Here is a 27,958-nt window from a genome sequence, read left to right on the forward strand (position 1 = left end):
ACACTATAAGTATGATATATCTACACCGCACATAAGTATTCTTTGTATGCATTGCTTTGATTAACCTCATTTTGAAAATACTTTTGGCGCGAAACGTGTTTTTGAGATTTTTTTTTTTCTTAAATTTAATACTCGGCTACATACAGGCTATTACTTTGAGATAAATGAATATAAAACGTTAACACTTGCAGCCAGTCAGTACGCACATCTCAACGACATAAATGAAGTGTGTGCACAAACGCGTTTTCTAATAATTATTAGTCGGTTTATGGCAGGGAGGATCGTGCTCGCGAAGCCATTATTTTCACACGCCCAGGATCGACAGATCCGGTTAAGCGACAGTGTTTGAAGCTCGGACATTTCGTAATTCTCAATTTTTCAAAAACGCCTTCATTTGGCGATGTATTGCGACTCGTAATTATTCTATTGAAATGTAGAATGTAGAGAACATTCAGAAACGAATTTTATGCAGAAATTCTGCAACAGAATGCGAACGAGCAATGAAACCTAGCAGCATGTTGATTAGAGGAAAATTGTTACGTACAGATAACGTGTTGTATTGCCCTAACAGAAAGAGACGAATTCCATTTTCCTTATCGACATTCACTGTATCGCACAAAGTTTGATCGGTAACTGTTCCAGAATGCCTGAACTGTATCTACCAATATGAATCGTTAAATGTAGAAAGGGGACGTGTCACATTAGCGAATTATAAGAAAAATTAAATTTTTGCTACGTTAAAGTGCCAACAAAATGTTCACTTGACATCGTCAGCGATTTGAAGCGGAGCTTAACTAACGAATTATCATTTTTATTATAACTCGCTAACGTGACACGTGTACTCTCTGCATTTAACGATTCAATTGATAGCAAACTTTACATTGCGACAAACAAAACGTCTTTGCTCGCCAACATCGGTATCGTTTGGCAACCTGTTCATGATTTAGTACATTACGTCCTTGTTTGGAACTTTTATTCTTCCAATAGTGTTCCGAAGTCCGAAGGCGAGGTATGCAACAGCACAAGGAAAAATGCAAAGTTCCAAACAATTACGTAAGTCACTCTCTAGGCCACCGGGAAATGAGCTTTAACGTTCATGTCAGTGACTCAATACATAAGATTTTGCTCAATACATCCAAAGATTTAAGTCATTTTAGTGACAACAATCTCTTCTAAGCTATCATTGGTAATCTTTAAGAAACGGCTTGTCACCTGTTATCGTCAAGGACGACCACAATAACCGATGATATCTTACAACTGTTCTTTTCTATGGTATAATAAATGTTAAAACAATTGAAGTAAAAGATTTTTTGTTTACTTGTGGCCAGAAAAAGAAGCATTTTCTGGCCACAAGTAAACGAAAACCAGTTTTTCGCCTTTGTCTCAGGCCTCAACAGGAGCCTCAACAATGTCTTCAGCAAGACAGTAATTGGCGATGCTTTAAACAAATGAAGTAACAGATTTTCTTAAAAAATTGTGGAGGTAGCAGACGCAGTATGTCTTAGGAATTAAAATTTATTTTTGCTGAACGATCCATCCACCTCTTCTTATCGATTAGTTTTACCTAATCCCTTACAGATGCAACAAATTGCTGTTCCATTAGTATTTTTGTCAGTCGAATACATTGATTCGTCGTTGTCTGCCATTACGACACAACGTTTCATCGACAAAATTTTAATCGGAAAAAAAATTAATTCCCGACATTCGTCTAACCCTCCTCGATATCGAAAACAATTTTTTTTTTAAATTCTCTCTCGATTTTCAATGTTCACATGAATTCTGAGCACTGGATGTTCTTTAATGTTCAAATGCGTCAATACAAACAATGGAATTAGCAACATGATATCTTGTCCCACGCAAGAAAAGATCCCTTTTTTTGTAATAAAATTTTTGTTGTTGTTGTTGATCGAGAAGAGTATAAATTCAATGAAATGTTCAATGCATACGGCAGAGCATTGAAAGCGCACCATAAAAAAAATCGAGTAAAAAAACGTAGGTGTTCTTATGCATCAAATCACCGGTATATAAATGAAATGTACTTTAAAGGTCGTGGAACCGTTCATTGAGCAGGAGTTTTTCGATTTTTTTCCTTTCTTTCTTTCGTCGAATGTTCCTTCGAAATAAAAGTTTTTTTTTTGCGTTTCCGTACATTTTGATTTTGTTAAACAAATTGAACACATGCAGCAGTGTATACGCATAGTGCATTATCATAACGGGAATTTGTTTCTTAAGACTTTGAGACATTTGTTAACTCGAACTCGATTGATAGACCAATGATAGCCAGTTAAAAAAGATAGTCGGTTAGAAACATTTAGTCATCCGTTATCGACAACGAAAACCAACATAAGCAAGTACCTCCGGTTAACGTGTCCTTTATACATAGCAAAATCTAGGTTAAAGCAGGCCATAAGATTGGGGAATTAATTCCCAAAGTTCCCAAAAATTCCCAAAAATTCCCAAAAATTACCAAAATTACCAAATGAATTCCCTAATCTTAGGGCCTAAGATTGGGGAATTAATTCCCAAAATTCCCAAAGTTTCCAAAAATTCCCAAAAATTTCAAAAATTCCCAAAAATTTCAAAAATTCCCAAAGTTTCCAAAAATTCCCAAAATTTCCAAAATTCCCAAATGAATTCCACAATCTTAGGGCCTAAGATTGGTGAACTAATTCCCAAAATTACCAAAGTTTCCAAAAATTCCCAAAATTACCAAATGAATTCCCCAATCTTAGGGCCTAAGATTGGGGAATTAATCCCAAAGTTCCCAAAAATTCACAAAAATTTCCAAAGTTTCCAAAAATTACCAAAAAATTCCCAAAATTCCCAAATGAATTCACCAATCTTAGGGCCTAAGATTGGGGAACTAATTCCCAAAATTCCCAAAGTTTCCAAAAATTCCCAAAAATTCACAAAATTACCAAATGAATTCCCCAATCTTAGGGCCTAAGATTGGGGAATTAATTCCCAAAATTCCCAAAGTTCCCAAAAATTCACAAAATTTCCAAAGTTTCCAAAAATTCCCAAATGAATTCCCGAATCTTTGGGCCTAAGATTGGGGAATTAATTCCCAAAATTCCCAAAAATTCGCAAAGTTTCCAAAAATTACCAAATGAATTCCCCAATCTTAAGGCCTAAGATTGGGGAATTAATTCCCAAAATTCCCAAAAATTCGCAAAGTTTCCAAAAATTACCAAATGAATTCCCGAATCTTTGGGCCTAAGATTGGGGAATTAATTCCCAAAATTCCCAAAAATTCGCAAAGTTTCCAAAAATTACCAAATGAATTCCCCAATCTTTGGGCCTAAGATTGGGGAATTAATTCCCAAAATTCCCAAAGTTTCCAAAAATTCCCAAAAATTTCAAAAATTCCCAAAAATTTCAAAAATTCCCAAAGTTTCCAAAAATTCCCAAAATTTCCAAAATTCCCAAATGAATTCCACAATCTTAGGGCCTAAGATTGGTGAACTAATTCCCAAAATTACCAAAGTTTCCAAAAATTCCCAAAATTACCAAATGAATTCCCCAATCTTAGGGCCTAAGATTGGGGAATTAATCCCAAAGTTCCCAAAAATTCACAAAAATTTCCAAAGTTTCCAAAAATTACCAAAAAATTCCCAAAATTCCCAAATGAATTCACCAATCTTAGGGCCTAAGATTGGGGAACTAATTCCCAAAATTCCCAAAGTTTCCAAAAATTCCCAAAAATTCACAAAATTACCAAATGAATTCCCCAATCTTAGGGCCTAAGATTGGGGAATTAATTCCCAAAATTCCCAAAGTTCCCAAAAATTCACAAAATTTCCAAAGTTTCCAAAAATTCCCAAATGAATTCCCGAATCTTTGGGCCTAAGATTGGGGAATTAATTCCCAAAATTCCCAAAAATTCGCAAAGTTTCCAAAAATTACCAAATGAATTCCCGAATCTTTGGGCCTAAGATTGGGGAATTAATTCCCAAAATTCCCAAAAATTCGCAAAGTTTCCAAAAATTACCAAATGAATTCCCCAATCTTAAGGCCTAAGATTGGGGAACTAATTCCCAAAGTTTCCAAAAATTCCCAAAAGTTCCCAAAATTCCCAAATGAATTTCCCAATCTTAGGGCCTGAACTTAAAGTGTATGAGGTAAAAGATTCGCTTGGCGTTACTTCGAACAAGAAAAGTAGTAGATTCAATGAATCTTCTATAGTTGTTTTGCTTGGAGATTAAAAAGCAACCCGGTATTGACATTATGTTAATACTCATAGGCAGTACATCGTTCTGGCCATTCATCATTATCATTTTATGCCAAAACCACTCCATTGAAAATTTGTGGTCTAGATCACAATTCTAATCAATGAATATTGGTGGGTCTCAGAGAGTAAGGCTACAGACAAAGTTTGTAACGTAAAATACATGTTTCAGTTGACGATCGGTTGTTTTCGGTCGGTCATAATACGTTTTTGCTGTACGATGAAACAGACCTAATTTTTGGAGTGTCTAACATGTTTTCACAAATATTATTCATTTTCTACCAGCTTTGTTTCTCAACGATGTAAGCTGACTGAGATATAGGTACACTACGGCTACCATCGTTAAGAGGATATTTGATATTAGGTATTTGATTTGTTTACCTCCCTAAAAGCCTTTTGCTGCCAATATCAACTGCATTCTGTACCAACGGCCAACGTGATTTCCGAACCACGCCTCGAAGTATGCAAATACTATCTAAGGAAAGTTAGGCGCATAATTGATGTCTCGCCCAAATGTAGACTAGACATATGCACCAGGCATGAGCGCCGCCGAAAAAAAGCCGCCGACCATTTTTGAGCAAGCCGCGCCGCAGCCGAGCCGGTGCCGAAAACACGGCTCAAGCCGGCTTGAAACGGCTGGAAACGGCTGGAAAATGAAATCAAGATTTCGAAAGGTGAATGGGTGAAAAAATTTTGAAAACCGAGATTCCTGTTGATCCTAAGCAGCTCAAGTACTTTTTGAATTTTTTTTACAAAATTTAGAAAATTTAGAAAATTTTCTTGAATTTTCATGAATTTTCCAGAATGGTATATTACGTCCTCGCTCCTATTTTTGTTGTTTTGGCAAGTATGACCTTTGCGGAACGAGCCGAAGGCGCACAATCAGTTAATTCACAAATTTGAGAAAACTTTATCGATCTTTGCGAATTTTCTCGATTTTTTTTCTTTTCAATTTTTACTTGATTTTCGTGAGCTTTCGATTTCTTCTCGAAAACCATTTTCTTAATGAGTTAAATGAGTGTACCGGAGCATGATTTTCCATTTAGTTCAAGTTTTGAGGCAATAAAACTTGACGTGTTAGTGAACCTTAGACTTAGAGACTTGCTTGTAACAAGACCAGTTCCACTTGCACTTTGAACAACCTAATCTACCTACATTTTCGCTTTCCGTACAATTTCATTTTCATGCTTACTAGTTCATTTTCCATGAATTTATCGAAACGTTTTTATTTTGAAAAAAAGTTAAAAGGAACCTCCAGCCGAGCCGTTTTAAGCCGGCTCAAGCCGACTTTTTCGCCGCCGCCGAGGTTTCTCCGTCGGCGCTCATGCCTGACATGCACACAAATTCATCGTTGCAGCCACTAAAGACGCTGCAACCACGTAAATTATGAAGCTTGAGGGAACTTCAGAACGTTACCAATGCGATATAATCGCTAGAAAAATTCCATGAGGACACGTCTGACACGGGAATCGAACCCGGATCATTTTGGTGGAGTGCCAGTATGTAACCGCTGTCCATGTATAGCCACAGAGACTGATATAAATGTGGGCTCACGACGTTAAACCTCTTTATAAGCGAAATTCCATTTACCTAATAGGCAAGAAGAAGCTACAAGAACCAATCTTCTAACACAAATATTGAATGCTAACCGCTTGTTTATCGTTTAATCTTATCGTTAGATTGTCCATGGTTGCACGCAAAATGTTAAAAATTCGTTAATGGGTTAAATGAAAAAAGCATACAAAACAAGCGGACTCATTGTTTTCGATGAGAGAAGGCAAAACAAAAACGCAACCATTTAATACACACAGACCCATTCAAACTGCATATCAATTTTATATGAAATTTATTCAGCTAACTTTTCCAACAAAAGCACTAAACATGGACAGAGCAAAATATCTAAGCACACACAATACATCTTCGTACACGGCTCATGTATTTTCCATTTATTTATCTTTTATCGTATACACCAACAAACACACATAATAGCGCGCAAAGCAACTCTGAGAACGAATTAGACTGAGAACACTGGTGAAGGCAAAGCACCTATTGAAGATGACGTAAAAATGCATGTCGTTTTGGTATGTATATAGCTAGCTGGTTTGGTTGTTTTGTGTGTTTTACAACGGGGCAACAAACAAGTAATACTCTACAGACCTAGAGAATTATATATTTGAAAAAAAAAAAGAGTTGCATAACAAAGTGCATTCACATTGCAGTTTTTTTTTTCTCGCTAGCTATAAGGCCATTTTTAAGTGGAAGTTGTTTTTCAATAGATGCATTTTTTGAGGCTCGCTAACACAGCTCGACGAAATTTTTTTTTATTTTGTCATTAAATTGAGTTTTTTTTTAAATATAAATTACAGAAAAATGGCAGAGAATAATTTTTAGATTTTCATTCGCAGGTTGCGTAACATTAGATTTTATGACAAAGAACGAGTCGGTTTTTTGCATTCAATTAAAATTATTAATAAAATTTTGTTGACTTTGAGAAAATCGTTTTGATGCCGTTGGGGTGTGGTGTAATGAATTTTTGTGAAAGGGTATGAACTTCCAACTTCCAGAAAAAATCAAACCAGTTTTTTGCAGGGGCAGGAAGTACTAGTTCTGCACATAGTCCGGGCTGTTATGTTATAAAAAGTCGTCTCGCTGGCTCGCGAGTTTTAATCAATTCTGTCTGCTGGGGTCAAAGTTTCCGAACTAATTTTATTTCTTTGGCTCCCGGAATCGGTAGCAGCCGGTAAAAACCGGTTTTATAGTAATACTTAAAACTTGAATATTTCCGTCACGAAGAAAAACTAGAAAGAAAATTGGCCTTAAGGAATGATGGAATTCTGGGAACTGTCCCTTGCATACCTTAATCTTTCCTCAAGAAAAAACTCAATAAATCTGATGGAAGTACTTGTCATTCAAGAGTTCTAGAAAGGGGAAGAAGACTGACCTTCAGGAGTGATGGGATTCTAGCAACTGATTCTTAGACACCTCAACCTAGCCTTGAATCCAGAAAAGAACTCAAAACGCTGATTTGTCATCCTTGTGTTCTAACACAAGGAAGAAGGTGGACCTTTTGGAGTGATGCAATTCTAGGGACTGGCTTCTGACTTCTCAATCTTTCCAGTGAAGACTACAAAAAACTGCTAAAATACTTGCTTTTCTTGGGTTTGCCGCTTTAGGATGCGTGTGGGAAGACTCAGGACCATAGTTGCAGATCATTCAACGACACCATGGGCATGTGATTTTTCGAGTAAAATATTAAAAATCGTCGGAAGCGCTCATCAATTCTCTTTTTTCATGAAAGTACTGATGCTTCTTAGGGTTGAGGTACATGATACTTTGATGTGTCACATCTCGATCAGCCATCGTTGATAGTGTATGAGATCACCTTTCCAAAAAGCCGTCGCTTCGTCAAAATTAATTAAGAAATGGCCAGGAAAATGAGTCTCAAAGTTAGCGGTTTCTGGACACTTTTCCTGGAATCGTCCATAACCCGGGCTATTTTGGTTCCTTGAGGAAAAGATGCTCATTGAAATTGAATCAGCCTTTCCGAAACCGTCGAGTTAATGAACAAATGTTCACATTTGACGGAGTTTTAAGTTTTACATTAAAACCGGTTTTTACCGGTTCATACCGATTTCCGGAACCTAAGAAAAAAAAACTTTGCCACTTACGATATCCAGCAGTCAAAATTCATTAACACTCGCGAGGGAGCGAGCTGACAGAGCTGCCCGGACTAACAAACGAAACGGAACATTTTCGATTTTGTATCGAAATTGGCGATTGCATCAAATCCGAAGTGGCCCTATGTGCTATACCTCGGAAAATTTTGATTTTTAAAAAAGTTAATGACAATCTATGGCTTTTTACAAATTTTCCGAGCAGGCCCGGCCCTGTCTAGATGTAGACTGATAAAGACTGATCTAGACTGATGTTCCCGTTACGGACAGTGCTAAAGGAACATTATATTTTCATTGTACAGTAGCAATGAAAACTCCAAAATTGCTTCACATTTCATGTCAGTGTTCGTAATCTTTCAATTCTGTAGTCTACCGATTCACCTATTGAACAATCATTTCAACAAACAATTTTCCGTCGCACAACGTTATGTGAAAGGACTTTTAACGGATCCACTCCCAGTCGCCACTTAATCGAGAACTTTAATCGAATTGTGATTTAATAGCTACAATCTATCCGTTCGCTTCATCGTGTCTCTAATGCAATGTCTGTTAATGCCACTACAACAACGTTTAATTTCAGATCATTTACAGTTCAACAAAAACGAGTATTGCGTAGCAGGTGGTATAAGAATGATTGCGAAAGATTTTGAAACTGAATTTTATAATTGAAATTGGTTTTTATTTCCACTAAACGTTAAATTGAGTTTTAGGTGTATCGTTAGTGTGAGCTGCCTGTGTCTTAATTCATGTAGTCAGATCTTTGACGATTAAATCATTATGGGGTGTTGCCTGGGTGCGTCGTGAATTGGTGTATGATGGACATTTGATAGATTAACACAATCTCATGTTGCATTTTGATGCTGTTGTTGCTGCGTTGTCTCTAATGATCTTTTTTGTCGTATTCTGAACTTTACGTGGAGAATTATTATTTATCGATATCCATCCATTCCAATCGTATCTCGTATGAAACAAGCTACCGAAACTAGTTTTTTCTCTTCATTCGTTTGTTGTCAGTGTATTTGACAAACGAGAGAAGCAGAAAAAACCAACACCTCACTCAACTCAACACACAAATGTCGCATTTTGTTTTAGCTCTGCACTGGAAATATTAGCGTGGAACTTATGGACATCATGTTAGGAGGTCAACTCATTAAAAATGAATTGCAATTTTCAAAAATGGTATCTACCAGTATGTATCATACCATTTAATCGCGATAATTTGTTGTTATTGTCGACGTGTTCGATGGAAATAGAAGCGTTTGGTTGTTTTTTGCGCTCACTCTCTGCAGTTTATTGCTATTTACGTACTATGAGACATTGTATATCGACTCGTCAAGGCTGTGCATATTATATTGCACTGCACCATAATTAAATATTTAGATTTGGTTAATTATCAAATATCGTTCTTCGACTGGTTTTTTTTCTGTTAATTGGATGCTATTTAGCAATGGTTGGATTTGTCGCAACATTTTATTGGAAAATCGAGATGGTTAGATGGGTCAATCGGGTTCACAGAGAAACGGGCCAAATGAGTGGAGTTTCGTTTTGAATGTTCATCTTCGAGTCGGGCATTTTCAGAGCTATTGAACCAGAGGTTTTTCAAAAAAAAAGTCAATTTTGTCGAATTCGGTTCGATTGGGGTTTTGAAAAAGGTCCGTCTGCTCATTTGATTCGTTCAGAGTCGTCACTTACAGTCTTTTACTACCAACAACGTGCAGTAGGGGTGTGGGATGGTTCGGGGATCAGGATGGAAGGGGTCCACAAAAAATTCTTACCATCCCTAGATGTCAAAAAGTGATTTTAATTTTTTTTTTAAATTCGTTAACAACTTGCGCAAATTCACTGAAGCTGAATTTGCGACTACTGGTAAAATCTCATATTTCGACCTCTACCAACAATATGCTGCGAGATATTTTTTGCCCTAATTAGTGTTTTTCTACTAATTAGAGTCCAATAAAACAGAAAATGTTTAAATTGGAAATTGGAATTCCAGATGCTCTTCTGGCAGTTGGGCCCTCAGAAAGAAGGAAAAAATCTGCATTTTGGCACCAACTTCTTTTTCAAGACTTCTGTAGGCTTGCAGCCCAAAAGTACTGGGTTCATTTATATGTGCAACGATAGTGGGTGAGGCCAGCTACAACACCCCATACTCAGTTCCGTGGTACATCGAAGCTGCAGAAAAGGCGGACTCTCCGAACATTCACTATATTTCTAGTCATAACTCTAGTGGATCAACTAGCACCAAGCGGTGCGTATACTCCACCTGTAGATCTTTTCAAGGCCGACAATCGTACTACATTACAACAATTTAAAATAATTTTTTCTCGAGTTATTGCCGAAAAACTGTTTTCGGTACCCTCTGGCCTGTCTTCACTTTTGAGCGCTTTTCACAGAAAACAATTTTTTTTAAGAAAAAGTGAAAGACACGTGTTACCTAGAATTGAAAGACGAATCCAACGAGCTATCACTCATTAAAATCGGAGACCGCTTGTTTCCCAAAATTGAGGAAAAAGTCCTCAACGGAGAAAATCGATTTTTTTGAAAACGTGTGAAAAGCATTGTTTTTGCCTCAAATAATTTAATTTAAAGTTTGTGGGCACTTTAGAATCGAAAAAATTAAAATCCGTGATTTTTTAAACGTTTTAAAAAAAATCGATTTTTTCCGTTGAGGAATTTTGCCTCAATTTTGGGCCAAACAAACAGTCACACCACACACATTCACAGACGATTTTCAAAATCTCTTCTTTTTTGGATAGCCGGCAACATTCCCAACAATTTAAGCCCATTTGAGCAATAATCGAATAATTTTCTATGTCGATTATAGAATTTTCAAGTTTAAAATTTACTCAATTTTTCATAGTTGGCGAACTTTGACGACACACCAAACATAATGCTTCGGCCAAATGTTTCCAATTTAAACATTTTCTGTATTATTGGACTCTAATTAGTAGAAAAACACTAATTAGGGCAAAAAAATATCTCGCAGCATATTGTTGGTAGAGGTCGAAATATGAGATTTTACCAGTAGTCGCAAATTCAGCTTCAGTGAATTTGCGCAAGTTGTTAATGAATTTTTAAAAAAATTTAAAATTACTTTTTGACATCTAGGGATGGTAAGAATTTTTTGTGGACCCCTTCCATCCTGATCCCCGAACCATCGCACACCCCTAACGTGCAGTCTGGACCACCAGCTTAACCTGATTTCTGACTCACACTTCGAGGTATGCAAAAACTCTCTGAAGAAAGTTAGGCGCTTAATTGATATCTCGCCTAAATGTAGGCTCGACAGATATGAAATTCATTGTATTTGGGTTACGTCATCCGAGTCATTCAGTGCGTGTATCGTTGCAGCCCCTAAACACACTGCAATTAACGAAATTATGAAGCTTAAGTGAACTCTAGGGCGTTTCCAATGCGAAAAAATCGCTAGAAAACTCTATGTGGAACTGTCTGACACGGGAATCGAACCCATTGATGGAAGGGTAGTATGTTAACCACTGAGTCATCCTGTCTGTATTTCGATATTAAAGGCAATGAGGATGAAAAAATAAAAAGTTTTGGGAAGGGAACACCAAAAACTTCCATCAATGTTATCATCATCTTCCCCTCAACTGCTGAGGATGTAAGGGATGTAATGATAAAGTGTAGGTGGGTTACAACAATAATTATTTTTGGGTAAAATGAGCTAAAGAAAAACTTAAAAAATGCAAATTTATTGAAAGCCGCAGTAGAGATCGTCACCACACCACGCTCTGTAACCTATGCCATACTAACTAAGACGAAAAACGTTCGTTCCCCGGTGCTTTTGTTGTACTGAAGCACTGGAAGGTTCTACATCTACTGTAAAACCTATCCCAAAAACTCAAAATTTTTAAGAAAAGGACGGTCTAACCTAATCCCTAATAGTATAACTTGTCAGGCACGACGGACAGTTCAATAGAGAAATTATCATTTTATTTTATCGTGGCACCGACACCTTGATTTTCACAGCAACCTACTTTCTCTATGGTGTAAGCCGGTTCAGATATGCTCTAAAGTCTCGTCCTTTTTTAGTTGCTAAGCAATAACACTAAAAAACCACGTCTTAGTTGAAGTGTAACAACATGACATAGGTGTTGAACCACATCATTATGACATGCACGGTGGCTTTCGGTATAAATCTAGACATGTCGCCGATATTTATCCTTTTCACACATTGTCAGGAACAAGTAATGACAGTTAACGACATTCACGTCAATTCCCTTTTCCAATGGCAAAGATGAATAAAAATAGAACTGTCATGAACCAGGCATGAGCGCCGCCGAAAATAAGCCGCCGATTAAGCCGCCGCCGGCCATTTTTGAGCAAGCCGCGCCGCAGCCGAGCCGGTGCCAAAAACACGGCTCAAGCCGGCTTGAAACGGCTGGAAAATGAAATAAAGATTTCGAAAGGTGAATGGGTGAAATAATTTTGAAAACCGAGATTCCTGTTGATCCTAAGCAGCTCAAGTACTTTTTGAATTTTTTTTACAAAATTAAGAAAATTTTGAAAATTTTCTTGAATTTTCATGAATTTTCCAGAATGGTATATTGCGTCCTCGCTTCTAAGTTTGTTGTTTTGGCAAGTATGACCTTTGCGGAACGAGCCGAAGGCGCACAATCAGTTAATTCACAAATTTGAGAAAACTTTATCGATCTTTGCGAATTTTCTCGATTTTTTTTCTTTTCAATTTTTACTTGATTTTCGTGAGCTTTCGATTTCTTCTCGAAAACCATTTTCTTAATGAGTTAAATGAGTGTACCGGAGCATGATTTTCCATTTAGTTCAAGTTTTGAGGCAATAAAACTTGACGCGTTAGTGAACCTTAGACTTAGAGACTTGCTTGTAACAAGACCAGTTCCACTTGCACTTTGAACAACCTAATCTACCTACATTTTCGCTTTCCGTACAATTTCATTTTCATGCTTACTAGTTCATTTTCCATGAATTTATCTAAACGTTTTTATTTTAAAAAAAAGTTAAAAGGAACCTCCAGCCGAGCCGTTTTAAGCCGGCTCAAGCCGATTTTTTCGGCGCCGCCGAGAAATTTTTTTCGGCTAGCCGCCGCCGAGGTTTCTCCGTCGGCGCTCATGTCTGTCATGAACACCTGAAAGTGTTCGTAGTCTTATAGGAAACCTCTGTCGGCCTGTAGAGGCACCACAATTTTTCTCCGTACTTCATTCTTTGTGCCCTATTTTCAGGTGATCTAACTTCACTCTGGTAAAATATCCATGAAACGTCTGTGATGTTGATTCACCAATAAATAGAGCCGTCCACATTGGTATGTAATGGAATTATACAAAGATCTGTTACATTTGAGCTTTAATTTCCAAACAGCATTTCCCTAGTACTCAACTTTGTTCCACAGAATCGCATGTGTACAAGTCACAAGATATGAATGTGTGGAATAAAGTGGACTAAACACATAATAGATTGATAACATGACGTCACTGTAAGTTGTTTATGACTGTATGGTCGAAATTCACTCAAAAATACATTTGTGTCAACATTAACGTCGATTGTGGAAGCTCAGAAAAGCTCACAATCTAAGAAAGACTGTTTTTAGACCACTAGACGCCAAAACGTTTTACTTACGCATGAAGAATCTGAATGACCCAAGTCATATGAATATCAATGTGTCTTACAAAGCACCATACCAATAACGTGTCTTGTACATACCTGAAAGAGAAAAGAAAAATGTGAAAATTGATTGAACGAGTTAATTTTTGTCGTAATAGACTTCCTATCCGTGTCAAAATCAGAAGGGTAGCTTCTAAATACCATCGTTCAGAATCTCTCTTTCTCTCCCTTCTTAAATGTAACATTTCACATCGCTTCAAAGAATTAATTTTTCATGAGTCGAGTACTAAACGTATCATAAACCGATGTGCATCACAGAGCTTGAAACATGTTGTTGAACCCCTGAGATATTTTTCACCAATTACGGATGTTATGACTTTAATTTTCACCCTATAAGATATCAATATTCTGCCATACAGTCACAATATTGTGCCATTCTCGATAGTTTTCCACTCACACACATCCACACAAAAACAATAATTATTCATTATGTCATTGCACCTCCACTATATACCCACAAATACATCGAAAACAGAATGTTGATAACTTGCACATTGAATTATAGGCTGCCATCTACCGTCGCATAGTCAAAGCACAGATAGATGCAAAGCTTTCGGTGAATTCTACAACGCAGTGGAGAATAAATCTGTAAATATTGCAACTTTGGTCGAGGAGGGTATGTAACGAAATGTAGCATCGGATTAAGTAGAGTTAGTGACGATTGACGATATGAAATTTAGTTTGGGTATTTGAGATATTGACAATCGATACCTAATTTCCTCGTCAACGGAATCAGATTAAATTTCAACTGAACTCTTGCTAGAAGTTCATGACACATTGTAAACAAAACAATGAAAGATAATCATTACGTAAGATATTCATTCCGATGACCCTTTCAGCAACAACTAGTTAAAGACACTGATGACAAAACCAAGCGATGAGCTCTGGCTTTATAGGTGAACAAATGTGTTAAAACAAATGAAGTAAAAGATTCTAATTTTTTCGTTTTGTTGAAGTAAAAGATTTTCATTTTAACGCTACTTAATTTCGTATTCTATTCTTCACTGTGCTCTGTGTACTGTATAAGAATTCATGTCCCATTCTGGTAGTCCAGACATTTACAATGTCATTGTAGCCATTGTACCAATCTAATCAAAATCGGAAACTTAGTTTGTCTATCTAGTGCTGAAGTATCGAGACTTCGTCGGTCGTTTCCGGAGTACGATAGATAAAATGTTGTTCTTATGTGCTGAAGGAATTTTTTTATCGAATTAAATTCCAGAACTCCTTTCCGGTTCGTGCTGGAGACCTCCCATTCTCTAAAAAAAAGCCTTTAGCATGCGTTCGGGAAAGTACTGAAAATATGTGGAAATTCACGCCATTTGAAAAGCAACGATACTCTGTCTATCGCATCCTACTTCGAACATCCTAATTGGAAGTAGAAAGTGGCATCTTAATTGTATTTTCGATGCAAAACATAATTTCAAGCCAAAAAATTGTTCTGCGATACGCTCAAGAACCAGACAGAGTAACTACTAGTTAGTGTAATAGAGTATGGAATTTGCACTCGCATTATTCGTATGTCAAGTGAGTCGCTACCAGTCAGCAGTGGGTTTTGATTTTTAGAAGTTGGCACACATGCACTGATACCACTCATTTTAAAGGCACTTGGTTGGCAGCACTGACATTTTCTATTTAAACACTTCTCAATGCTGTCAGCTAAGAGACCTGATCAGTCAAATGATCAGTTGTACATTATACCACCTAAAAGTTGTCCGTGCTTCCACCTACATAATAAACACATACTAAGCGAGCTAACCTTTATTTATTGACAAATTCAAGGGTGGCTGAAACTAATACCCGATTTCGGATCGTTTTTATCAACTAACGACTCGGTGAGGATGATATATACACCAGGCACAAGAGTTGATAATACCAATTGCAAATAACCCCCAGCGGCTGTAAGGTTTTAAATTCCAATTAGGGTTGTTATGGAGATGTAGCATCGGAAAGAAAATTCGGTGAAATTTAGAGGCACACCAAAGATCGATTTTTTGTTGCGAAAAATGTTTTTCTTTCTCTCTACCTCGAAATGTTCAATAATCAATTCCCAGACAGTACAAGAACCAATACTATTCAATTAGCAATCTCTCAATTTACCGTACGTTTCAAAGAAATTCAAAGAAATCTAATATTCGACGAATCCCATATAAGCTAACAATTTCACATTTGTCCCTCAGTGTCACAATTTCAACACATGCATTTCCAACCCATCGGGTGCATTGAAATGGAAACGAAAGAAGAAAAATAGAAATAAAAAAAAAATTCCAATTTGAAACATCTAATAACCTGTCATGACTCCTCCTGTTGAAGATATATCTCTCGAAACTGGTGCAACTATACTATCGTTGATTTGCTGTTGCTGCTGTTGATGGTGCACCGACTGTAGATTGGATCCCCCTTGAGTCGGCAAAACGACTGTATCTCCTACCGCTAAGATAGCGGATGACGATTCAATCGTTATCAGAGATATCGACTGGGATGGTGAAGGGATTGAAGAGGATGATTCGTTTGATGCCGCCACTTTGATTATCTTTTTCTTCGTATTATCACCAAAAAAAGCAGTTTTTTCTCTCTCGAATTGTTAATTAAAATCGACAAAATGTTTCGCTTCGACTTATTCGTACAATGCTATGCAGCTGATGTCGTAACATATACACTGTGGCAAGATGGATGCATTGTGTTTTTTGCCGAGAACATTATCGGGAAGCATATGAAACGAATATGTTTTCCATGGAAAGTTTGCCAAGGGCCGTGGTATCGTTGAATCGTTTTTTTTTTTACAAAAACATCAAACCAAATTTCGAATGTTTCGATTATTATTTCTGTAAACAAGAGAGAGCGACGACGACGGCGATGTCGTACACCGAAATTGATTGAATTTTTCGTACACCAATGTTTGACGAATTTTCACCAAAAATTGTCTCACTCACTTGACTCACAACACGCAAAAAACCATTGCCCAATGATTCGCTTTATTCAACACAACGGTGGTTTTGGAAGGATTTCGTTATTTTATTTCTTAAAATTACGATTGAAAACACACACTTAATAACACCGAAGCGATAGCTGTTCTCCCATGGCAGGGAGGCGAAAAATATTTCTTTTTTACGACGAACAAAAACAAAATACAAAACAAACCAAGTCAAATATTTCAGTCTTTCCGATTCAATAATTCTACAATGTCCACGACATTCAGTCACAATATTCGTTTAGATGGTCCGATTGAACACGCACTTTGCTCTTTGCTGACGTTATTATTCCGGATCGAAAATTTTCACCCAATTTTCCCGAAAATGCAATGAAGAATCGATTCGAAAATCCTATATCATCGTCAAACAACAGAAAAACAATTTGTGTATTCAGATAAAATGCACTCTCGAAAGCCGAACATAGAGCCGTGTATTCAATCAATAAACAACACACCGATTTTGAGTGTAGTTTGCGCATTCGAAAGGGGGATGATTTTCGAATTTATAAATGCAATAGTACGAGAGCGACCGCCTCGACGGAAAATCGAGTCGACAATTTTCCGAGCCGAGATTCGAATCAATCAAAATAAAAGCTCTGCCCACACACAGCACAACAATTACGCGATTTTAGAAAATGATATTATTTCAATCAAATGCATGCAAAATTCTCGCGACGAATTTATAGTCGACAATACCAAGCGAATTCATTTTATGTGCGACTAAAACTCCCATACGAAACACAATCGTACGTTAGAGTGAAATGTTCACGAAGATTTTATCGATTTTTCCCATTTCCATGCTACGCAGAACCAAAGCTCATTATTTCAATTAAGTAAATTTTTGGATATGGTGCCTCTCTGGTGTATAATTCGTATAGTTGATGTCACATCTGCTTCGAGTTTTAATGGTAAAGGGGTGCATGAAATGTAATTGCGACGGGAAATAAATGAGTGCGATGACCAGAGAAAGATGTTTTTTTGGGCGATTTTGGCGCAATGGAAAATTAACGATCGAAGTCGAAGAGTCCTGTAGAGATGACATTCGATTAACATTGTCGTCATAAATATAGCCGGAATCAATGCTCTAGCAAACAACCTCCGTCTTGACGTTGTCAAAGTACCACTAGAGGTGTGCGGGCCGATGTTTTTTTGAAGCCCGTCCGGTCCGAAATTCATTTTTAAAGCCCGGCCCGAACTGGCCCGACGTATTTATAGCCCGTCCGGCCCAAGCCCGATCGGGCCGGATAAAAACTCGAACGGGCCGACATTTTCGGGCGGCCCGAAAGCAAATTTCATATAAAAAAGTGCGCGAAACTTTGAAAATCAGGCCAAAAATTTGATTTTCTAGGTCCGGTCTAAGCTCGGCCCGACAGATTTGAAGCCCGCCCGGCCCAGGCCCCGTCGGGCCGGATAAAAACCCGGGCGACATTTTCGGGCGGCCCGCACATCTCTAAGTACCACCTTATTTCTTTGTTTGCAGAATCAGGCACTGTTGACAAATTGTTACATGTAAAGGTTAGAGAGGTTGCTCGAGAGAAATTTCCAGAGCCTGTCCTAATCATCACACATATAGGTTTGACGACGATTTCATGCACTAATATGAACATAGCCTGAACGTCAATTTTTCGTTAAAATTTTCGTTAACCTGAAAATTGAGGTTAAGTTGCTTTCATTGGATGAAATTTGACATTTAAAAATGATCAAAATTTCAGAAAAATGACTACGGCTGACACTGCTGTAGGCATCGGTATTAAAGAGTCTGAAATCCCATTTCTCTGGAGAGCAAACAAGGTTCGGAACGGTTTTATAATATTCTCAGAGAAGAAGTAAATTTTTAGGATGAATCTCTTTGCGTTACCCAAATGCTTAGCTTCCTCTTACTAAAAAACTACTCCGGGTGAGAGACAAAATTGAATTTTTTCAATTTTTCCTTTGTTTATTTGACAGCTTGCTCTCTCACGGCTCTCTCACGGTCCTCTCACGGAGTAATTTTTGTTGAGTGGAATGGACACTTAAAAACGTGTTACTCATCCACCTCTTTCCTTGCTCTCTTTGGCGTCATTTTTGAATATGAAATTATATCATTTCCTAGCGAAGTTCATCTGAGGCACAAACAAACGTATACGGAGTAACTGAAGCACACCATAGCTGTAAGGTCAGAAAGCCATTTTACATCTTATGGATTGAAAGTTGAAAAGTCGGGTTTTTGCGAGGGGGAAACAGCAACGGAAAATCCTGTCCCACCATTCGCATGCGAATGCCATTCGCTCATATTTTCCCACCGTTCTGTATACTCATTTGCTTATATTTTTCATTCATTCGACCACATTTTCCCGTCATTCGACCGCATTTTCCCCTCATTCGACCACAGTTTCACGTCATTCGCTCATAATTTGCGCTCGTTCGTTCCACTCATTCGCTCATATTTCCCTACATTCGCTCCAATGGCGAATGCAGCCTATCCCACTCTTGTTGTTTCCCTCTCGGGTTTTTGTGTGAATTTGGTTGCTTCGAGACGGGGCCGAGAGGTCAATAAGCACACGAAAACTAGACTTTTAATTTTTATCCCGAGTTACGTAATGGAGTTTACATAATGAGAGCGACGAAAGTAGTGCTATAAAAACATGAAAAGTACGGTTTTCGAAGCATGTAAAAGACATGAATGACATGCGCATGAATGTGAAGAAACAGATAAAATTATGTGACCATTTCCTCACACTCAACCAGTCGATGGTTTTACCAAACATCAATGCACATTTTCGAGGACTATCTTACTGCACTGATCAGTGAACGAATTTATAAAAATTGGTTCGATGGATCAATAGTTAAATAACCTGACACATGAGCGTCTTTTTTAGCGAATGAGAGGTTTCCAGCCCGAACCGGAGGCGATTTTTTTTTGCTTCGATTATCGAAAAACAGAGAAAATTTTTAGGACTTAACTTTTCCTAATTAATCGACACTCTTCCGCCCACTCTACTCAGTATAAGATCTGCCCAATCGTAATCAGGACAGGTATTACGGCATCAATTCTCTTTAATCTATTTTATTTCAAATCTATACCGATAGAGAACGATTCATTATTTCACTGGAAGATGTCGCTTCAACAAGACCAATGTCAAGGGAAAAATAATTAATTTTTTATTCGCCGGAACAGTTTTTTAATTTATTTTCTTGGGTTTGAGTAAATGTTTGCTATCGTTTCATCATATTCGTTTTCAAAACTTTTTGCGCCAAGCCGAATATAGAGTGTTTAAAGAGAATGTCAAAGTGTTTCACCATCGAACTGAGTTAAATTAACACACAAATTTTGACATATCACCCATCGAAACTAGTTGAATTTTTTTTTCGCTCTTTTCACACTCTATAAGGCCGATTTAAAAATAAGGCTTGATTTCCACTTACCAAAAAAGTACTCAGTGGGAGAGACAAAATTGATTTTTTTCAATTTTTTCTTTGTTTACTTGACAGTTTGCTCTCTCACGGAGTTATCTTTTGTTGAGTGGGAACCAGACTTAAGTACAGTTTCAGTTTATAGAGAATGTGAAGCAAATTTTCCTATGGCATCGCACTAGGACTCACCGGCACATAGGATATGACTTCAAAATTTTAATTCGTTTACGTGATGAATGCACAACAGGCCCAACTGGGACCTAGAGTCTTAACAACCCTTGGAGTCAACCCATTTATCGTATGTGTCGAAAGATCTAAATTTCTGTGTCGGTTTTGCTACTGAAAATCGAATTAGGTCAGTGAAAGCGGGAAAGTAAAAAGGGTCGGGAAAAAGTTGTTTTTTTCTCTCTCTCTCTCTCTCTCTCTCGCTGAAATGAAACTCCCCTAATCTGCATCGTGAAATTGATACTTTGTAGTGGCTGAGCAACAGAACAAAACAGAAAAAAAACTCTTAACATTGACAACACGAACAAACTGCAAAATGGTTATTATATCGAAAGAACCAGAATAACAGCATTTTATATCCGATATTGCTGTGTGTTTTTCCTACCAACAACAGCACTAATATATCGTAGTTATGTACCTACCTATCTATACAAGTATATCGTAAAAAAAACGCAACATTGTATCAGAAACGACACACAACACAACAATCACAATATTACATCATATGGCAAAGTACCGTAACAAGTCCTACTTTGCGTGGTCACAACAAAATACCATCTCCAGCAAAAGAACATGATGGAAGAATATTAAGTAAAATAAAACGGCGAGAATTTATTTATAAAAGAAAGAAAGAAATCATAAAAAAAGAATCGAGAAACGATGAACTGAACAAAAACACGAGTATAGAGAAGACAGAAGAGCGACGACGACGACGACGACAGAGTAAATATGTAGTAAAATAACAGTTGTATTTCTTGAAGATGTGAAAGGCTTTTAATAACAACAAAAAAATGGACTGTGCGTGTGTGTATGGAATCTGTTACAGCATACCATCCAATCTCGTATAAAATTACTTCAACTATGGGTAAAAGAACAGTTTTGTTGTTGTTGTTGTTGTTGCTCTAAAAGCTACAATTGTTTCGGTCTCCACTCAACCGCACTTATAACGTAGAGAATAGCCAATCAGAACGATTTGAAGAAGCATATAATCTGAGTGCGTATTTCTTGACTATTTTTTCGTCTTCTTCTTTCTGTAAATTAAGAAATCTGTTCAGGAATCCACACTGGATGATTAGAGATTGTTATGTTCTTTGTTACGACATTGAACTGGAGAAATGCACACGATGCTCGGCGGTAGAAATAGAAGAAATTGTGAGAGAAATTCTCTACATAGGCCAATTGAATGGAAATGGTCGATTATTGTAAAAGTTTGTTAACTGTGTGTGGTGCGATGGAAGTACAGCGAGTCTCTTAGCTGGAAAGATTATGTTTCAAAAGAAACATGCAAAATGCCACAAATCGGTTGTGTGTTGTTTTGCTTTTAGGAAATTACTGCGTAAAGTGATGATAACGGTACGTTCGTCGGTTTTCATTGAATCGCTTGGTATATTAAAACGGCCGTTGAGTCAGAGAATATTTTGATTTTTTTTTTATTATTTTCCTGTTGAGTGGTTTGTGAATAGAATTTTTAAAACAAGATATCTGTCGTCAATGGCCATTTGAATGGCTGTTGATTGAGTTCTTTTGTTCGAAATGACACATGATTCGAAACGATTGCTCAATTTTGTTACGGGGAATCAATTGCGGATGCAATAATTATGAATTTTTTGTTTACTTAGGCAACTTCATTAGCGTTGCATACATATGTTTAGCGACTTTCGAAAATCCAAAGTATAATAAACCCGTAAAGTTATCCAAACCCTCAGCGGATCAGAGAAATTTCGGATCCCGACTTTCAGGTGAATTCATTTTTGTAATGTTGCCATCGTCACATTTTCTTGTGACTAATGTTGTTTCACGTGCTTCTGCTACTTTTTTACGGAATCAAAATTCACCTTTACCATTAGATATACCTGACAATAACAAATTCAATAGGTAAGGTGACAACGTGACAAAACTGAATTCACCTGAAAGTAGCGATCCGTGCGTAACTACGCATTTACATTACCTTCAGTGTTCATACACTTGCGACCGACCTACTGAAAAAATTACAGGTCAAACTTCTAAACCTTTTGAAAAACAGTTCCTGACGTTTTCGGAGAAACGATCAACCGAAGGTTTCCGTCTAAAGTTGTAAAATTCTTCGGGCTTGGGAATCGGTCATGGGTAACCAGGGAACAGAGTTTCATCAGGCATGAAGGCTTAATTATTTCTGACCAACAATGACACATCGTCAAAGTCATCAAGCAGTAGACCTCATGGGTCGCATTTTGTCTGCAGTCAAGGTCAAGTCAGATAGTTGAGAAATTGAGGTTAAGTTTCACGTAGCCTGCAATTTTCACAGGATCAAGGTCAACACAGCTCAGGTCAAAATTGCGTCACATAGGACCTAAAAAGTGTTTTTATCCTTATCTTACTCAACACTATGTCAAGCAGTTCACCAGTTCCTGCTTTATATTTCCACACAAAACCGCCGGAAACCACTGTCAGAAATGAATGGTTATTTGTGTACCTGTTTTGGGCGATTGATTTTAGGCAATTTCGCGTATTGTAGGCCGAACGAAGTGAGGCTTACAAGCGAAAGTGCCTTAAATCAACCGTCCCAAATAGGTGCACATGTAAGTTTTCATGCAGAGGGCCGGAAACCCGAGAAAATTCTAAAAATTGCCCTCATTTTCGGCCCCGAAGCATGAAAAGATAAGTGAGGTCTTGTAGGCCAACGGATGCAAGAACCTCTTAAATGTCTCAATCAGGACAAACAAGAGCGAATTCACTCACCTCATGTCAACCAATATTTCGCATGTTCACAAAATATTCACCGGGTCATTCCGGGTCAATTACGCAAATATCACAAAACCCTATATCTACACTGGGCATTTAGAACTCAATTAACACAACATTCTGTACGACTGGATCTTACACAGGATCTTGTGAACTTTGTCTCTGTACGACACTTTTTTAGACAAAAGATTACAATGGCATGAATGACACTCATTGAACACACAATGTCAACAAGCCGCACATTTTACCGATTTTGAACATTTTTCTAGAAAATTTTGAATAATTTTTGTCGTGTGACCACTCAACTTATGTAACTAGTTAGAACTGTGTTTAGAACACAATGAAATTGCCAAAAACTATTTAGTAAACAAAAACGAAACACAAAATGCGACGAGACAACGTGCTACATTGAATGGCCGAAGGTAAACTGAACAAGCTGAACAGTAACGTCAGACGTCAGGGCTGACCAGTAACGTCAGGCGTCAGGGCTGAACAGTAACGTCAGATGTCAGAATGACGAATCGATTTTCGAATGTGTTAGCGAGTGCACTTCGTGTTTTTGAAATGAAATTATTTTTGTGAATCTTTCGAATGTACAGGGAGATGCTAATATAACGGCTGGGACGCCGAAACTTAACTTGGTGAAGAAAGACTACAGATTGTTTGATACGTGAGTCTGAATGTCATATTAATTCTTAAAATATGGAAAATGAAGTTGTCTTCACCAGTCACTATTCGACCCTCGAAATCATACGCGTTCAAAAGATCGAGTCCAGGGTTATTCGGAATGTCAAAAAAACATCCACAGAGAACCTAACCTGAAAAGCCTCGCGAGCAGGCCCTATGTTCTCGTTTGAAAATAAGCCCAAAAAGTTTGAGGAGTTTTCTTGTAAACTAATAAGCATAAACACTTGTGCCATACCAGAGGCAGTTATAATTTCATTGGAAATTTAGTGTTTTTCTTGTGGGTGATGGTGTATAAAGGAACCTGGACTTGATCTTATATTACTACTGTTCCAATGGCTTTTAAAAGCTGAACTTTCTCCACTAACTGAAGGCTTTATATCCTTATATGAAAATCACGCAGGAAAGTTCATTGCAACGCAGCACGGTATTGTCTTCATTTATGATAGTGCGACTCAGAGTTTGAATGTTGGGTGAATCAGTGTATGAATAGATGAATTCATATCAACGCACTCCAAAACAGGCACAAGAACAGATTTAAAATAAAGTATAGTTTTCACTTAAAAAGAGCATTCCGTTCAGCCTCCGTCTACATGACAGTTGTAAAATAGAACAAAAGAACTGTCACGCAAACGGAGTAAAAAATTGAAATAAAATCAATTTCCACTCCGTTTGCGTGACAGTTCTTTTGTTCTATTTTACAACGGTCATGTAGACGGAGGTTAAACGGGGTGCTCTTTTTAAGTGGAAACTTAAGGGCCCGGGTCTACTCGACGCAGTAGTCATAATATTTCATATAAATTTAGTTTTTACCACCAACATAAGTGGCTTTTGTACCTGTTCTAGTAGTGCATTGATCATATACGATGCTGCATTTGATATGGGTTTGACACTTTAAATTTTGAATTATCAGCGGACTTACGGCGTGAATTACTGTGTCGTCTATTGTGGTGTGAGTAATGTAAATTTGAGGTTATAAAATTAAATAGAAAGTATGGGAGACGGTTTTCGCTGAAGATGCCGTCCTTGACAACTGCCGCTGATAGAATCAATTTTATATTTAGACTTCCGCCAATCTTATTTGAAATATGTAACCGAAAAATCTGTAACTTGTGACATATCTCGTACCCAACTTTTGATTACATTTTTATCGTTGGTTTTACTGGATACAATCAGACGAAGATTGACATATTATTACGGATATAAGTCGCCAAGTTCTCAAGCGATTTTTTTTTACATTTGAGGTCAAGTTACAGCTGGTGATGTAATTAATTCCGTCCGATACAAACTTAGCAGGTGCAGCAACATAAGTAACAAGAAAACGTGATGCTGTTAACATTACAAAAACGAATTCACCTTAAAGTCGGAGTCCATAATATATGTGTTGCGCTATGCCTCCAGAGTTTATATACTTTGGATCAGCGTAACGGTTACGGCGTAACCTCTTCATATACAATATAAACTTGGCGTAGGTACCAACTTAAAAATGCAGAGAGATGATAAAATGGCGACTGGGACGTCATCTCTATGCTTTCCTGAACTATGTGCTCTCTATATACAAACTACCGCAATCTGCACTATTCGAAAAGGACCCTGAATCACGAACTCGTAACACTACAAACGGTGTTTTGTCTATACAGTCAACGTTGCACAAATGCTGGCGGATCTTAAAAATCGAATCAAAACAAAATGTCATTGACCCTCGTCGCGCACATAATCTTTTCGATTTGCCATTTTCGATTTAAAAAAAAATTATTTCCCAATTTCAAACTGTCTTCTTTCAACACCACATCGTCAAATCGTTAAATTAGCCAGAGAGATAGCAAAAAAAATATTTTTTTTTGTCTATTTCGCATAGGAATTTGTGTTTAAAAATTAATTTAAATAAATTTTCTCTAATAAAACAAAACTTCGATTATTATGCTTTTTGCGAGTCGCAACCAACCAACCAACAAAAAAAAAATCTCTCAAACTTTTTTTTCAGAACGTTTTTTCATGAAAATTTTATGATCGAAGAAAAAAAATCCCATTAAACGATCGTTAGATAGTTTTTATAGGCTTTTAACAACATTAATAATCATACGAAAATATTATACGCCTGTTACAAGGCAAGGCAAACATACTCAACAATCTGCAAACGAGAGATTATTGTGTTACCTACTCCTACCACCATGTATCATCAATTTCATTCTGTAATGCCGATGCTTGGATAGTTAACTGTATGTTTGAAGATGTTTGAAGACAAAAAAAAGCAACAACTCAAAATGAAGACGAATAACGAATATGCCCCATGGGCCAATGTTTTGTGTTCGAATGATATGAGACATTTATAACCCGAAAAAAATTCGCATGAAAAACGATAATCGAAAAATAAAATTAAAAATCAAAGAAAAAAGAAACACGAAAAATGTGTAACGTCGACGACGACGAAGTAATATTGATGAACAAAAAGTACCGTGTCTCTTGTAAGCGTATGTTTTATTGGTGGTGTGATCATTACATTGAACTGTGCAATTGACAGGTGTGTGTACCGTTTTCGAATACAGAAAAGCTTTATACACGACACACCGCAGTATCTCACCGAAAAGAAAAATTCACGCGGTGGGTTTTCCGAATGGAGTCTCGATTGCAAATAGACAAATAAATGAACGATCAATGCCTGCAACCACAAATTTGTTTCGTTTGCAACGAAATTCTAGGTCACTCATAAAATGGAGTTTAGGTAGGGACGGAAAATAGCTTCGGTTGATTTTGTTCAAGCGACGAAACGGTTCAACGAATTCTGAAAATACGTACAACGCAGCAAAGGTTTCATAGAAGTGTGAGCCGTTCTCCCTGTAAAGAAAAATTACGAAGGACAACCACTTCAAAAAATGGGTGGGAGGAGTCTCGGACAAATAGGATGTACAGAGTAAGTAAGACACTCAAAGAAAGGTTGATCGGTAAATTGGTTCCGAACGGGAAGGATATGATTTGATCTAATAGCCTTCCATATTGTTAGACCCAAGCAGAAAACGATCACGAAGCTTGGCCCTCAGCAGCTCTAAAAACTGTAAGTTCCAAGCACAAAAAAGGTTCAAGAGAACTGTGTAAAGCATAGTGATCGTTCACGGTCTGAGTCTTTTTTGTGAATTTTATTTAAATTGTGAAAAATCAGAAAAATGCCAAAATTTTGTTTTCGGAATTTTTCCGGAAATTTTCCGAATTCCAATCTCCGTCCGATGATTGAATTTCATCGATTTTCTAGGGGAGCATTCATAAATGACGTCTGTGTTTAGATCAGATCAGATGTCTCGTTTACAATAACAACGACTGTAACCCTTTACCACGCAATGTAATTATTAAATTGTTGTTTAATTCAACCGCTAAGATCGACAGCGGTTACGACGATAAATATAAGCAACGAACTCTGACTACTCTTCCGACTGTTGTGTATGTCAACAACGATGTTAACACTAATGAAGTAAAAGATCGTGCAACAAACATTAGGCGGTACTTCAAACGAAAAGGTTAAAACGGTTATATATGTAGTGAAACATCTTCAAATGGTCTACGGAAAACGGGAGAATCTAGTGTGATAATGATGTACTGAAATTTCTTCGTTGCACAAAACGTTCACAATGTCACTACTACCAACCAAGTTACACTATGCATTTTATGAGGACAAATCTTTGTTCTATTCGTCATCCCGCAATTAGTTGCAGTATTTATGGAGCAAGTAAAACATTTCCCTTCACGTTAGTTAGTAAGTTTTTCAGGTGATACAGGCGATGTCTTGCCAAACAAAATCGGTAAAATTAAGGACAGGTGATGCCGAGGGTGATGCGTTACCAACATCACCTTCAGATCGTAGCGGCAATTTCATAATTTCTTTGGAAAAATATGAAAATATGAATATGCATGATATGAGGCTTGGGTTGCTCTAATTTTGCGCTCATCAACTTTTTACGCTTTGGAAACGAACCATCAGAGGATTATATGAGTAAGTGTTATGGTTTGTAGTTGGCTTGTGGACTAGAGATGAGCGGGCCGACGTTTTTTCAATACCCGACCCGACCCGACCCGATCCAATTTTTTGAACCCGAGCCCGACCCGACCCGAGAATTTCTTTACAAGACCCGGCCCGGCCCGTATTTTTTAAACGAACGAAAAAACCTAAAATTGTTATCGTTGAACAGTTAAAGTGTGTGCCCTGCGCATATGACATCCAATACAATAAATTAAGCAACATTTTGAAAATATTTAATTTTTCAATTTTACAAGAAGAAGATTACAAATTAAATTTAAAGGAAAATTTAACCTGTGTCATTTTACACACACAAAAATTAAGAATGAATTTGCGAAAACCATTTGCGAAATAATTGAACTTTGAGTTCACAAATAAATATTTTTCAACATGCGACA

General features: G+C 37.3%; 1 protein-coding gene across 3 annotated transcripts in view; it reads right to left on the reverse strand.

Annotated features, from left to right (window-relative positions):
* LOC119083775 (probable nuclear hormone receptor HR3) overlaps positions 1 to 27,958 on the reverse strand; it is a 126,043-nt gene that overhangs the window by 95,427 nt on the left and 2,658 nt on the right. The window contains exon 1 of one of the 3 annotated variants that reach the window (XM_037193570.1): positions 22,868 to 23,108. The exons of 1 other annotated variant lie outside the window; for it this stretch is intronic. Coding sequence is in view for 1 of the 2 variants with exons in the window: in XM_037193569.1 (XP_037049464.1) it covers positions 15,850 to 15,856 (7 nt within the window). In the remaining variant the exon portion in view is untranslated. Of the gene's footprint in view, positions 1 to 15,849; positions 16,888 to 22,867; positions 23,109 to 27,958 lie in introns of those variants that run through there. One more of the 3 variants, XM_037193569.1, reaches the window with a different exon arrangement.

The sequence above is a fragment of the Bradysia coprophila genome, unplaced genomic scaffold (assembly GCF_014529535.1).
Source record: "Bradysia coprophila strain Holo2 unplaced genomic scaffold, BU_Bcop_v1 contig_70, whole genome shotgun sequence".
NCBI lineage: Eukaryota > Metazoa > Arthropoda > Insecta > Diptera > Sciaridae > Bradysia > Bradysia coprophila.